General features: G+C 41.2%; 1 protein-coding gene across 4 annotated transcripts in view; it reads left to right on the plus strand.

The window, feature by feature from the left end:
- stox2b (storkhead box 2b) overlaps positions 1–14,516 on the plus strand; it is a 97,369-nt gene that overhangs the window by 65,209 nt on the left and 17,644 nt on the right. For all 4 annotated transcript variants that reach the window (XM_063190797.1, XM_063190798.1, XM_063190799.1 and 1 more), the window contains exon 2: positions 9,006–9,158. In XM_063190797.1, the coding sequence (XP_063046867.1) occupies positions 9,006–9,158 (153 nt within the window). The remainder of the gene's footprint in view (positions 1–9,005; positions 9,159–14,516) is intronic.

Below are 14,516 nucleotides of genomic sequence, written 5' to 3' on the forward strand. Positions count from 1 at the left end.
GGGATACCTATAAGTAGGGTATTGCAATAGTCAACTCTACAGGTAATAAAAGCATGGATTAACTTCTCCAAATCTTAGTTACATACAAAATCTTTCATTTTAGCAATGTTCCTAAGGTGCCAAAAAGCAGATTTAGTTATGTTTTTGATCTATTTTTATTTGATCTATTTTTGAGTATTGAAACTGAGATTACTGTCCAACATCACACCAAGTTTTTGACACAAGACTTAAGTTTTAAGTTATTTGGATTCTAAGTAAGCACAGCGATTCTGTCTTCCATCTTCAAAACCAAAAGCTATTTTTTCAGTCTTGTCTTTATTAAGTTGCAAGACGTTCTGCTGCATCCAGCTATTGATATTTTCAAGACATAAGCACAATGACTCAATAGGGCTACAGTCATTTGGAGAAACAGCAATGTAAATTGGAGTGTCATCACCATAGCTGTGATAAGACACAATACATTGTACTGTTTCAAGATTTGACCAAGAGGTAGCATGTAAAAGTAAAAAAAAAGAGGCCCAGAATCGACATTTGAGGCAGTCCCATACTTCATGTTGTTTTTGTCTGAGACATAGGTATCACTAGAACCAAAGTAATTTCTATTATCTAAGTAAGACTTGAACCATTGAAGAGCACATCCTGAGAGTCCAATAGATTCTAATCTATTCATTAGAATGTTATAATAGGGGGACGGTGTGGTGCAGCGCACTAAGCCCCCCACATTTGGGCTTACATTGCCCCGGTTCGAGTCCGACCCATTTACCAATCCTGCCCCATCTCTCTCTCCTAGTCATTTCCTGTCTACTCTCACACTGTCCTATAATAAAGGCCAAAAAATACTTTAAAAAAGAATGTTATGATCAAATATATCAAATGCAGCACTCAAGTAATACAAGTAGCCTACTGTAGTTTTCCCCTTGTCAGTATTGAGTCGTATGTCCTTTAAGACCTTTATTAAAGCAGTTTCAGTACTATGTTTTTGTCGAAAACCTGACTCAAATTCATCATAAAGACCATTCAAGTTTAAGTAGTCATATGATTAAATACTACTTTCTCAATAATCTTACTTATAAAAGGAAGATTTGAATTGGGCCTATAGTTTTTAAGCACGCAGGATTCTTAGTTACTCTTTTTCAGAGAGGTTATGACTTTAGGTTTAACACTAGAACTACCAGGATTTTTCTGCCTACCTAGAAGTACCAGAGAGGGGTCATTTGACCCGGTGGCTTTTACCTAATACACTAATCACTCATTTTGTTATGGTAATGAGGCTGTTAGGGGCCGTGTGTGGGGTGAGGGGGTCACACCTTACAGTGCTAACAGCCAAGACACAGAGGGACAGACAGCTTCTTCCCAAGGGCTGTCAGCCTCCAAAATCACCACAGGTAAATAGCAACTTGCATGAAGATATCAGCAATAAAGACAGATAGCACAGTTTGGCGGACAGTTTGTTACCGTTTTTCTCCATTGGTTTGGCTCATTTCTTGAAACTGAGATGTCATTCTCAAAACATGGACAAATCCCAAAACTAATTTGCAGTTCCTCACAACAGAATGGCATTTATCATTGCTTTCATCAAATTTCAAATGCTTTTGTACATGTCTCAATCATTTAGTACATCCTTGCAAATGGCTATGTACAAGTATCCTACAGTTAACACAATCAGCTTACATTTAGTAGAATTTTCAACTGAATGTACCTTGCTGATCTATCCCAATTGGTTGATTCTCAGTGTAATGGTTGTCCTGAAAACATGTCAGCACATTTTCTTCATATAAGTCATCAATGAACGAACGTGTGAATGTCCCATGTGATCATGACGAATCATATGACTGCAACCAGATAATGGTTGAATTACAGTTTTTCTCGATTGTTTTGGCTCATTTCTTGAAACTGAGATGACATTCCTATAATCATTGGGTCATTTGGCCAAACATTCTTGCACTTCTGCACAACAGTTCAGATAACTAGCAAAATGTCATATACCTCCCAAAACACCTCATTCTTGCATCAGCACTAAACCGTCTGACATATAAATAGTCAGTACCATCAAAATGGCATAGATCCTTCTCAATTGCTTTGGCTCATTTGCATTCATCTAGTCCTTCTGTCAAAATAAACTGGATGGTTCAGCATAACTACATGGATCCTCATCACTCGCTCATATCACCACAAAAACAGTTTACCCATGTGTCAAAACTAAATTTCTTCCCCACATATATCATCAGTACCCTCAAAATACATTGTCCCTTTGCCATTGTGTAAGCACTGTCAGTCAAAATGGTTAGGTGTTTTATCTACGTTCAGCTAACAGATTTCGACTATGTATAAAAATGAAAAAGTGAGTGAAACTATTGAAGTTTGACAACACAGATAATTTACCAAGGACATTTATCAGTAACTTTCTTTACTGTAAATTCATATACAGAAAGTAATGCCCATATATCACAGGTTTCTCATGGGTTTGGCTCATTTCTCATAACAGAGATAACATGGACAAATGCCAAAGCAACTAGCAATTGTTCAAAACAGAATGTCGTTTGAAAAAATGTCATGAAATTAGCCAAATAACATGGAAACTGTAGTATACACGGTTGTAAAATTATTTTCTACTAACTAGTAAAGTTACAATACCATCTGACCTGTTGAACACTGTCATGAATTTACTATGTAATGAAATTCTTAAAATATGACAGTTGACAGTTTTGGGAACTACGTAGACCACTTTGCATATGATGACTTACACAATGAAATAATGCTGACGTGTTTTGGAGAGGGCAACCATTAGACTGAGAATTGTCTAATTCGTTTAGATAAGCAAGGTGAATTTATTTGGAAAATGTGCTGAATGTATGCTGAATGTGTCAACTGAAGGGTATTTGTACATATCCATCTGCAGAGATGTACTAAACATTTGAGACATGTACAAAGCATTTGATATCTGATTAAAGCAATGAAAAATTCTGTTTTGGGAAATTGCAAGTTGGTTTGGGGATTTGTCCCTGTTGTTTTGAGAATGTCATCTCAGTTTCGAGAAATTAGCCAAACCAATCGAGAAAAACTGTAACGTGTGAATCTCCCATGCCATGTGACCATAACGACTCATGTGAATGCAACCTGGCAATTGTTAGATGGATAAATACCAGTGCATGTGGACTACTGCTTCATTTCCCTCAAAAATGTTGTGGTGAAAGAAGCTCCTCTCCAAGGAACGAAGATGCAGAGATACAGCACTCAACAGGCATTGGAAATGATCCACACACACACACACACACACACACACACTCACACTCTGTGTCTCAAGTGACAGCTGTGAGCTGCTAACAGCCACATTTCCACAACAAAAGGAGTGTCCGCAGGGGGTCCAAAGGGTCAAATGACCCCCTTGTGGGGCTTTTAGGTAAAAAGGTCAATTGACCCCTCCGTGGTAGTTCTAGTGTTAAGTGCTGCTGGAAAAAGTCCTGATAAGATGATAGACAGCTGAGAACACTTAAAAAAACTAGTAGTGTGTCAAGACAACAAGTAGATTTGACGTTGTGTTGACTTGAGTTGTGACACTCTTTCAAGGGTTTTCACAATGGCAGTGAATTCAGAAAGGGAAGCTGAATTATGCATACATGAAACAGTAATGTTGATGTATTGCAGGGTAAGGTGGAACCTAAATATTTATTCGGTAGCACTTTATTTTAGGGATACATCTATTAGCACTAATACGTACAATATTAATGCCTTAGTAAGTGACTTGTAAGGCATGTACTAAGCAAAATCAGACCGTTGTTGATTGTAGACAGTTGTAGATTGCGTACCCATCATGCACTGCACTTCTTGAAGCTAATGTTCTCAAACATTAACTTAATTATCACAAAAGAATAGATTAGTTGCTTCAAAACTATTATTCTAATGTTCTGCATTTATTTTGGGGTTTTTACAATTAAAACTCAGTGGTACATGAAAAAAATTACATCTCACCAACCCACCGCCATTGACAAGTGTACGTTCAATCCTTGCTATATAAAGGCTCCTGTCACCTTCCTTTAATTGATATGAAAAAGAGAAAACTAGATGACTTAACTGTGTAAGTATTAAGTATTTAATATACCCTTACACTTTGTAGATCGGGGGGGGGGGCTAGGTGGTGTGGGGGCCCTAGGTAACGAGGGGGACTTTGGTAGTGCAGAGGCCCTGAGCCATCTGGGCTGACCAATGCATCACTTTAGAATAGGGACCCTTATTCCGCATCTGTTTTCACACTGTTCAGGGTTTGTTCACACAGTGTGTCGGGAGCTTATACACATTGTATTCTGCCACTTACTACTTACTAATAAATAGAAATATAGGCTTACTGGTCCTTACTAAGGTTATATTAGTAATAAATCCCTAATTGGGCATGAACAAGACATTTGTGAATACATGCTTAACAACTGTCTGATTTTGCTTAGCACTAATACATACAATATGAATGCCTGTGTAAGTAACTTGTAAGGCATGTACTAATAGATGTATCCCTAAAATAAAGTGTTACCATTTATTCTAATGTTTTCAATTTTCTGATTGAAAAAAACACGCAAACTCGTTACATTTTTCAGTCAACAAAAACGTTTTGTTTGTTTGTTAATTTGTCTATAGTGGTAACGAGAGTGCAGGTTATTAATATCTCTATTCATAATATTAGAAAAATAAGTTCTCCTAGCAATACCCAATATAGAATTGTAACTGCTAAGTTTCTCCTTGAAGATTTCATAGTCAACCATAAGCTTGGTTTTCCTCCATTTACACTCTGCTGTCCTACACTCTCTCTTATATCCGAAAAAGAAAAATAATTTTGTTTAACTGTAGGAAAGAACACCTCTTAACATTGTTGTCTCAGTTTTCCAACAGCTGTTTGGCAAGGAACCTCTGTGACTTTTGTGGAACAAAAAATAACATTATACATCTAAGAAAGTGCCAAAATAAATGAGGAATTGGTCATTGTTATAAAAACACATTATTCTCCTATCGCCACTTGCATTGAAGGCAGACATTTAAAAGCAATGAATTAACAAGCAAAGTCTCAAGTTATTATAAAAGCATTTTACAAAAATCTTATCAAATGAACCCAAATCAAATATATCAATTACATTCTCTGGGTATGTGCCATTTTGAGACTATGTCCAATTTTTTGCAGTCTAATATCTAGATCTATATCGAGCATTGGCAGATACCTGAGAAAGTGCTATATCCAAGTTGCATGAAAAACTTGTGCACAATGTCTTCCATGGGACTGTTTTTTTCTCACAAAACTAGGCCAGGATTCAACTTCTTAGATCGGGTGATTACACTTGGGGTATGCTGCGTCTGTGTTTCATTACCGATTCAAATGGCACATTTGTAATAAATTAGTACTTCTTCAGTTCACTCTACAAGACAGGGATCTCGGGGTACTTGGTGTAGGTTTTTTGGTCTACAGTTTTATTATATGCCCATTGAAATTATTTGGCAAATATGAATATCTACAATTGTATCTACATATTGTATGAGTTTGTCAATCTTTCAATCGGAAAAAAAAGCTTTTCTTTAAACCAAGTAATACCAGTTCAGGAGCACATAGCAGTTTTAGTTCAGGACATTTGCTAAATACTACAATGTACATACTTGATTGTATTTGTAAAATCTTGGATTGTAGAATTGTAGCCTTATGAAATTATTAAGCACTGTGGAGTTTCAGTTGCACTGATAATGGTTACTGATGATTGTAAACCCTTACGAAATTCGACCATGGTTTTACTGCAGTAACCATGGTTTCTCTAAGTACTCTGAACCAACCACAGTATTACTATGGCTTATCCATGTTTTATTTGGGTAACCATGAAAACCGTGTTTCCTGAAGCACAGAGTCAACCGATGCTTATTTGAGTCAATAGTAAGTGAACAATGACTCTCGCGACCACTTTTGCGGTCCGCTGTCAGAAAACCCTGAATGTAACTTTTTTCGGAGCGGTCTGCTGCGAGTGTCGTGGGAAACACTTCTGATACGAAAAATCGTTTTACAGACCGTATTCAGATTCGTACCAACTGATGGCATTCTGTGATGAAAAACATTCTCACAGCATGTTTATTTAAACAGCATTTTTTCAGGACTATAGATTTTGAGACAAGCATGCCACGGGCACCTTGCAAACTACAGTAAGTCATCCTACATTGTGCCCCATTGTCCATAGTCACAAACCATGCTCAAAAAACCATGGTTAATTTTGGATTTCATGGTCACCCCAAAAAAATGTGAAAACTTGTTCGCAGCCGCATGATGCACAAGTTATCATCTTGCCTGCATGCTGTTAGCCTGGTTCACACCAGACGGTTTATGTGTAGCTTCAGCTCCCCCTGGCGGAGCAGAGCTACACACACTACCGTCTGGTACACAGCCATAGAGCACGCTCCGTCTCCAACCAGAAAATAGACGGAGCATTTATTGCTTCTGCACGGCCTCCTCACCAACAAATTCCTTCAAAAACCTTCCTATTAATCTTTAAAGAGTCAATGTAGTCTCCAATCTGTCTTGTGACTCCTCAATGTGAGTTACCGTTTATATTTCAGAAATAAATGCTCCGTCTATTTTCTGGTTGGAGACGGAGCGTGCTCTATGGCTGTGTACCAGACGGTAGTGTGTGTAGCTCTGCTCCGCCAGCGGGCACCAAAGCTACACACAAACAGTCTGGTGTGAACCAGGCTAGCATGCTCTCACTGGCATTGTCAAATAAATCAGGGATTGGACTATTTTCTGACTCGCGGGCACCAGGGAGAAACATAAGGGAGGCTCTCTATTTCACTCTATTTCATTTTATAAAAACAAATGAGCAGCAATAGGAGAAAATATGAAACGATAACAAATGAAACTGTCAGCTAGTGGGCCACAGGTAGCCTAAGTAGACACAACACACCATGCAGAGTTTATTCAACAACAACAATGCAAACACAGTTAACACAGTTTATAAACTGACATGTAGTCAGCGCACAGTTTAGATTACATTCTCCCTGATCTGTCGTGGTGTTAGCTGAATACAAGTTTCGCCATCTGCGCCGATTGAAGTTAAGAACTAATTTGTTTCTGTACAACGAAAAGCCATATCCATTATTTCCCCATTTCATTTGGAAAAATAATATTCCACCCTGACCTACACCCCGCCTCTGGCCTTCTGGCCTTACCTGGCCCACCGATTTACGAATCCTGGCCCTTAGCACCAAAACCTGGGCCAACCACCCAGCGCACCCAGCCCCTGTAGGTGAGAAAGCTGTTAGCACCACAGGAGCGCAGCGCGGACCAGCAGTTAGATTGGGGCTATTGTGGGTGAGGTTCACCTCTCTCTCTCTCTCTCTCTCTCTCTCTCCCTCCCTTCCTCTCTCCCTCCTTTTCACCCGTCTTCTCTTACAACTAGCGGCTGGGGAGTTTCATCACATCAGTGCAAGTCTAGGGTGCACTGCCTCTCACACAGACAAGCCAGGGTAATCAGCTTAACTTCCTGCTCCCGGCCAAGCGGGCATCAGTCAGGACCCCTCCGCATTAACCATGTGTAGTATGTGTCCCCAAGGTGGTGCCAGCCCCTGAATGCAACACCCAACCCCACCTAACCCCACCCCAGCTCCAGCTGTGTACCAGAGACTTTGTGTGTACTGAGCCGCTTAGACTAGACATCAAGGTGTCTTCTACACAAACTCCGCCCTGCCCCGCCCCCACTCCTTACCTCCACCTGCCGACAGTCATTGTCAAGGCAACAGGTGATCTCCTGGTCGTGGGAACAGGCCCTGTGTCATCATGGCAGTGACCGTAGAAACGGTTGGACTTTGGCTGAGCAAAGCCAACACCCAGTTTACTCTCGTTCTCTCTCACTTTCACTGCTCTGCTCTTTGGCGCGTATGCCAGCCAAAGTGTGATCCGAGCTTTCTTTTAGTTGTTGTGCTTTTACAAGGTCCAGAGAGACAAATCAGGCGAAGTGAAGAAAGAGAGATCCCTTCATGCAGAAGTTGTCCTGCTGCGGTCATCTCCCTAACATGACGGTATACAGTATATATCTTGACTGTTTTGATATGTGTGAGCAATTAATCGAGCAATTATCTTCACATTAGACTAATTATTTGCTATGCCATGTGTTTCGTGAACTTGAATCTGTCAGGCAATCAATTGGTTATCAAATGATCAGCGACCACTTCAAAACCCTCTCAACAGCTGTAAGGCAGCTGGAGTTTCTGTCAGTTTAGGGCTTTTGGCAGGGCAGACAAAGAAGTGTTTTCCCCAAGACTTTTCAATGATTTACAAGAAGCACATCCATCAGTGGACTCTGTAAACATGCGTGGTTAATCTCAGCTTGTTGCCTATTTGTAATCTATTGTGTCACATAAATATTATAAAACTGTTTCAAGTTAGTTCTCTTGGGGAAAAATCCAGACATTACAAAGTCTCCAAGTCTGCTGTTTCTTGATTAACAAAATATTATATAATGGTGAGCTGAAAGGCACACTGAGGATAGGTAATGCCTTCAAAGCCTTTGTGATGCCATTTCTCAGTCTATGTAGAGAACACCGTCTCAGGTGGGTTTTTTTAGTCTTGTGTGTGTTCAGGCACTTAACAGTGAATATGAGGCATAGTGCTCCACATTTTACGACTGTATGCTGTACACAAAATTCAGTGAACCACTAATGGTAACAGCAAAATGTGAAGGACTTGCTGAATAACCTCAGAGCTCTACCGTCCTATCAGGCACACTACATACATGTACCGTATCACAATGTGATGAAGTGTGATCTTACTAGGATTTTTGGCTCTTCATTACAACTAAGCAAATTGAAGCTTGAGTAGATTTGCTCTAGGCATTGGTGAAGACTTCTTCTGTCTATCTTGCTCTCTTTTGTATTCGTCTTTGTGATGTTTCCTTCCTTGTCTTTCTCTCTCCTCTCTATATCCATCTTTTCCCTATCTCTTCTCTTATCCTGTCATTCTAATGTTGTTGTTCTTCTCCTTTGTGTCTCTGCAGGTGATGTGTCTCCCATCAGCATGTCGCCGATCAGCCAGTCCCAGTTCATTCCGCTGGGGGAGATCCTGTGCCTGGCCATCTCGGCCATGAACGCGGCCCGCAAGGCCGTCACTCAGGACACCCTTGTGGACCACCTGGCGGCATGCTTCCCAGGTAACCTACGCTTACTTGCCTCCGCCCTCTGCTAATGTTAACATTGTTCCTGTTGAGCAAGCAAACACACACATGTCTGTCTCCATGGTACCTTATTTTATAGATGTAGTCTGCTATGGGAAAATAAGAACAGCTCCTGTGGGAATAGCTATGCTATGCTAATACACTCCAGCTTTCATTCTGATTATACACAATGTTCAAAAAACGCTCAATATGGTGCATTAACCCATTTCGCTCTAGGTCACTATGATTTCTCTGCAAGATGTCAGTCTTCATGCAGAGAGTATGTGGCTTTGCCGACTGGATGGTCTGACGGTCAGTCAGAAGCCAGTTTGCCTTTTGGAGGTTTTGCGTGCAATGTAGCTCTGTTGACCTTGTTTTTATTTGCATGACATTTCCTTTTTTGTCACTGTTGATTGATAATGTTATTTGGTAAGCTTGTTTGATCATATGATTCCCTGATATATTTTATTGACATTGGAAACATTTATTTTTTTTGGGAGGGGGGGGGGTCATCTTTTGTTTGCGTGACAGATGCTCTTATCTAAGAGATAGTCTAACCCACTTATGCGAGTGTACAAGTGAGAGCGTAAGCGGAGATCACAGGGCTTGATTAAATGTCCATCAGGGCCGGGGATTATGATATCAAACACTGGCACGATAGCCTACAAACCAGTGCACTTATATTGTGCTACTGTATTACTGCTTTACAGTTATGTAAAATGCAGGAGCAGGATGGGATATTATGTGGGGATAAGTTTGGGAACACTGCACTTTCATTCCGTTCTCTTGCTCTAAAAAACAACTGGGTGAAAAAAAGATAGATAGCCAGGTACACACAGAAAAATGGAAATGGTCCACTACTGTGTACCAATGTTTCTCACACCGACGGTACCTTTCTAAAGAAAGTGCATGCCCCCCCTTTTAATATAATCTACTGTTTAAGAAGGTACATAATTATTCTTCTAAAAGGTAATGCCGGTGTCACAAACTTTGCAGTACTTCCATGTCTCTATGTGTAGTTGTAGCATGCTCTTTAGGTCTACCTTGTAATTTAATTTCTTGTGATCGTGTTCATTCATGATTGCTTGGAAACAGTCTACTTATTCTTTGCTCTGACTGGCTCAGTGGTTTTGTGGGGCACATGGTCTGGTGTTTTGGACGTGTAACAGGAGAGTTAAGCGAGTTTCAGCTCGGATGGTTTTACTGTCTGCTGATGCTCAGGCCCCAAGTGTGGGATGCAGTCTCTCAAGATAGATGCATGTGGACAAACAAATATCTCAAAACATCACCACCATCTTTCCTCAGTCTCAATGGATGGAAATCTGAACCACCGTCCCTCTCCCACCTCTCTCGCCATCTTACCCTTTGTGACATGATAACAAATATTCAAACATTTAGAGAACATACCTTCATTCACCTGTGTTTTTTTTTTTTTTAATTCAAAGCCATCCATTCTAAATAAAAGTGAGAGGAAAATTGTATCATCAAGTGAGAGGAAACAGTAATAAGGAGGACAAATCTGCCCTGGGATTTTGGAGCAGATGCTAGATTAATAACTAGACCCCATGAATGAATGAAGGAATCGCTAGCTGGGGAGTAAGTGGAGGAGAGCGAGAGAAAAGCAGAGACTAGGAAGGTTTGCCACGAGCAGAAGCCCCCTGGTCAACCCCATCGAGTCGGGAGTGATTTTCTCCAGATGTGGACATTACAGAGCTCAGTGAAATATGCATCACAAGTATGAGGAGGCCCTCTCTCTGCTCCGTCTGTCCGTTCGTCATGCGCGAAAGGTACATTTTTTTGCGGCAATGTCTGAACGTAATAAGGAATGAGTCCTACGGAATAAATTTACGGTCGGCCAGGAAAGGTATTCAACCTTGCTCAAGGTGGTAGTTAAAATGAGTGAACGCTCTCTCTGTGTTTGTTCCTCCCCATGTATTCCATCCCCCACCCCTCCTCCCGCCTTTTTTTACCACATCTTGGTTTTTATCTGACACCAGCTGCGAAAAAACTGATTGCCGGCCGGTCAGAGTCGTGGTGGTTGCAACTCAGGGGGACACATCTGTATTGGATAGTGTTAGGAACCCAGCTGTGCTGGTGTTGATGTATTGCCCGCTGATTTACAATTGATATGCTCTTCTATTCTCAGAGCAGACACGGCACACTGCGCGCCTATTCTCAGAGCAGGCGAGGCACGCTGTGCAATGATGAAGACATGTCTGTTACTGTTGGTATGCGGGAAAAACACTGAAATTATTAATAATCAGACCTAGTCATATTTGCTGACATTGGTCGTCTGTGCTGTGTCTACCAGATGTACAATCTCACTCACTCATTTTCAGAGCAAAGGTAGCACATTCACATTAATTCTCAGAGCAGACAATTATTGCACAAGTATTGTACCCTTGAGATACACATAGTATGTCATAGTCAGTACTAGGGATGTGCACGAATATTCGAAGGTTCGAATATTCGTTTTCCTTTCGAATTTAGAATAGTCCTGTCGAATAAAAAAAATCCAGCCAGTAAAAAAAATCTGTGTTTGCCTCCCTTGCAGTGTTAAGTGACAAATGAAAAGTAGGCTACTGCAGGGCTACATTAAATTAACCTAGTAGCTCCCCTGTATTCTAATTTCTCTGGTAGGTCTAGATACGATGCTCATCTTTCATTTCCAACACTTAACGGCCCGTTCCCACTTTGCCGGCGAGCGCGTTGACGCCGACGCCTTCAATTCATTTTCAATGGAAAGCGGCGACGCCCTCGCAAAGGCTTCTGGGATACGCGGCGCGGCTACTTTGACAGTTGACGCGCGTCAAAAAAGTTGAGCGAGCTTCTACTTTATGCTAATTACTCGCGGCCAACGCGGAGCGTTATGCAATGATTGTTGAGTACATGCGGAATTCCCATGAAACCAAGGGCTATGTTTTGCTGCTTAAAAGTAGTTTTATGACTGATTATCATACATTTTAATGTAAGATTCATACACTACAAGAAACTATGAAGTGCAACGTCTTTGTGCTTATGTTCAAAGGATTATGTACATTTTGACGACATTCAAAACTACGTGATGGCTATGAAATGTGTGAAGTAAACACATGTCCACAGTAAGGTAAGGGCAGACTTTGATGTTACTATCGCTGGTTAGCTTGCTTAATCAATATAAACGTGTAGGAAGACAGAAAGAGATATTCCTGTTCAGTGTACTCTGTCACGCCCCTGCATGTGCTCCGACAAGAAGCATTCAGTCAAAAAAGTGAGGTGCGTCGCGTTTATGAGCGTCAAATGGCCGTCAAAGTGGGAACGGGCCGTAAGGCGAGTGTGTCTGAAAGCGTCCCGCCCCCGCCGACACGACACACACAGCCAGGGAGAAGCCACGCATCTCGTGCATTTCAGGAATGGGCATTGGGCATTCATAAATAAATCGCTGACACTGTAAATCTGCTATTGGTGATGGTTTTTTAAACATGGACTGTCATCTGTAACTGTTCGGGAATAATGTCACATCAATTTGCGTCTGATTTGACCAGCGTAAACTTCTGCAAGGTAAGCTACTTGTAGCTGTTAGCCAACGTCAGTGTCAACAATGGCAGGTTATTTCAATACAGGTATCTCTAAAACGCTAATAATCAGGGCTCTAAATTAACACACGCCAACACGCCAAACACGGGTGAAAATTCATTTTGGCTAGTAGAAAAAAATACCTACCCGCCAATTTGGCTAGTAGCGCCCGAGTACAGTAACTTATGAATGGTAAACCGCTGCTCTGATGAACGTTATACGGCGAGATTTCCTACATTACCCATGGACACTAGCGTCACGAGGTAGCCTCCCACCGTGGGCTTTCCAGTGCATCGAGCGTCAAACTCAATGCTGTTGCGCGCGCCAGGATTGAAAACATTTCAGACGACCAGCCTTCTGTCAGCTAAGCTGCGCGCCGCTCACACTATTCTCACAGGCAGCTCTCCTCCTATGCTCTCGTCGCTTTCGCTACAACCTTTTTAACGTCACTACTGCTATTATTACTATATGAACCTTGCTGTAACAGGCTGCATTTTTTAAGCAGCGAGACCCTGACCGTTTCAATAACAGGACTTACGCAGATTATGCATAGCGCTACTTCTGTTGTGTAGACGTTTTGTGCGAGTGATGAGAATGTGGCGGGGGTTAGAGCAAGGTTCTGTGTGTTGGTGGATGCTAGTAGTAATTGTAAATAGTGACGTTAAAAATGAGTGGTTGTGGAACGAAATAGCGACCAGGGCAGAGGAGGAGAGCCGACTGTCAGAGTAGTGTGACCGTAGCTGTCAGTTCAGTTGTCTTCTGAAATGTTCAGAGTCCTGGCGCAACTAAGTTGGAAAGCCCACGCCATCGAAAAGAAAAAAAGCAACCAACGACGAAGCTGTGGAAGTAACAAAGGAAGCGAAGATTCCCGAGATATTATTTACTTTTAATTAAACTAGGCTTCTTGTCATTTTGTTGCGCATGGTAGAGAAGAGCTCCTCCTCTCTCGCTGTGTGCTTGGTTACTGTAGGCCTATGTTAAAGGTCTGTTATGTGAGTGGCTTGTGTGATGTGATTCAGCTGCTTTCAGAGGAATTGAACAAAAACTAATCAAATTAATTAGGCCTAAGTAACGAAAGTAAAAAATAAAGTAGAAGGTAAAAAATAATGAAAAAATATATAGCCTATAATATGCTTATTTTGTAGGCATATAGCCTATGCAGGCCTATAGTGTATCTGTGTTGTAGAAACAGTTGGACAAAATGACCATTTAATTAGAAAAAAAAACTAGCCTAATGCATAGTTTATTTTGGCGAGATAAAAAAAAAATGGCTAGTTGAACTTCTGTTTGGCTGGTAAGAAAAAATGTCCACTAGCCAAATTGGCTGGTGGTGGAAAAAGTTAATTTAGAGCCCTGCTAATAATGATAAGCTAACAAACAAAGTAAGCTAGCTGAGTACTCTTCGCTGAGGCGATTTTATTTGGCTCACTACACTATAATCTGCAACTATTTGGGGGTCGTTTCATATGGCGTTGCTTCGGATTTGTGAAACAAACTTTGTAAAAGCCACCCCTGTAGCCGTGTGAATCGCGATACTGTCTGTCAACAATGTCAACAATAGTTCTAATGCAGCCCAACTAGCGAACAACTGTTCAGTGTGGATTACTTTGCCGTGCCACGAGAATGGAAGGAGGGGAAGGGAATTATACATATTCCTCGTCACGGACGCACAGACCTCTTCCAGTGAACGTGCTGCTGGACGTTCAGAGGTGTACACTCGACAGCATTTTCTAGCTATTGCTCCCCCCTGGTGCTGTAGATGGAAGGCCACTGTAAATAAGTATTGAACTCTTTATGATA

The sequence above is a fragment of the Engraulis encrasicolus genome, chromosome 23 (assembly GCF_034702125.1).
Source record: "Engraulis encrasicolus isolate BLACKSEA-1 chromosome 23, IST_EnEncr_1.0, whole genome shotgun sequence".
Classification (NCBI taxonomy): domain Eukaryota; kingdom Metazoa; phylum Chordata; class Actinopteri; order Clupeiformes; family Engraulidae; genus Engraulis; species Engraulis encrasicolus.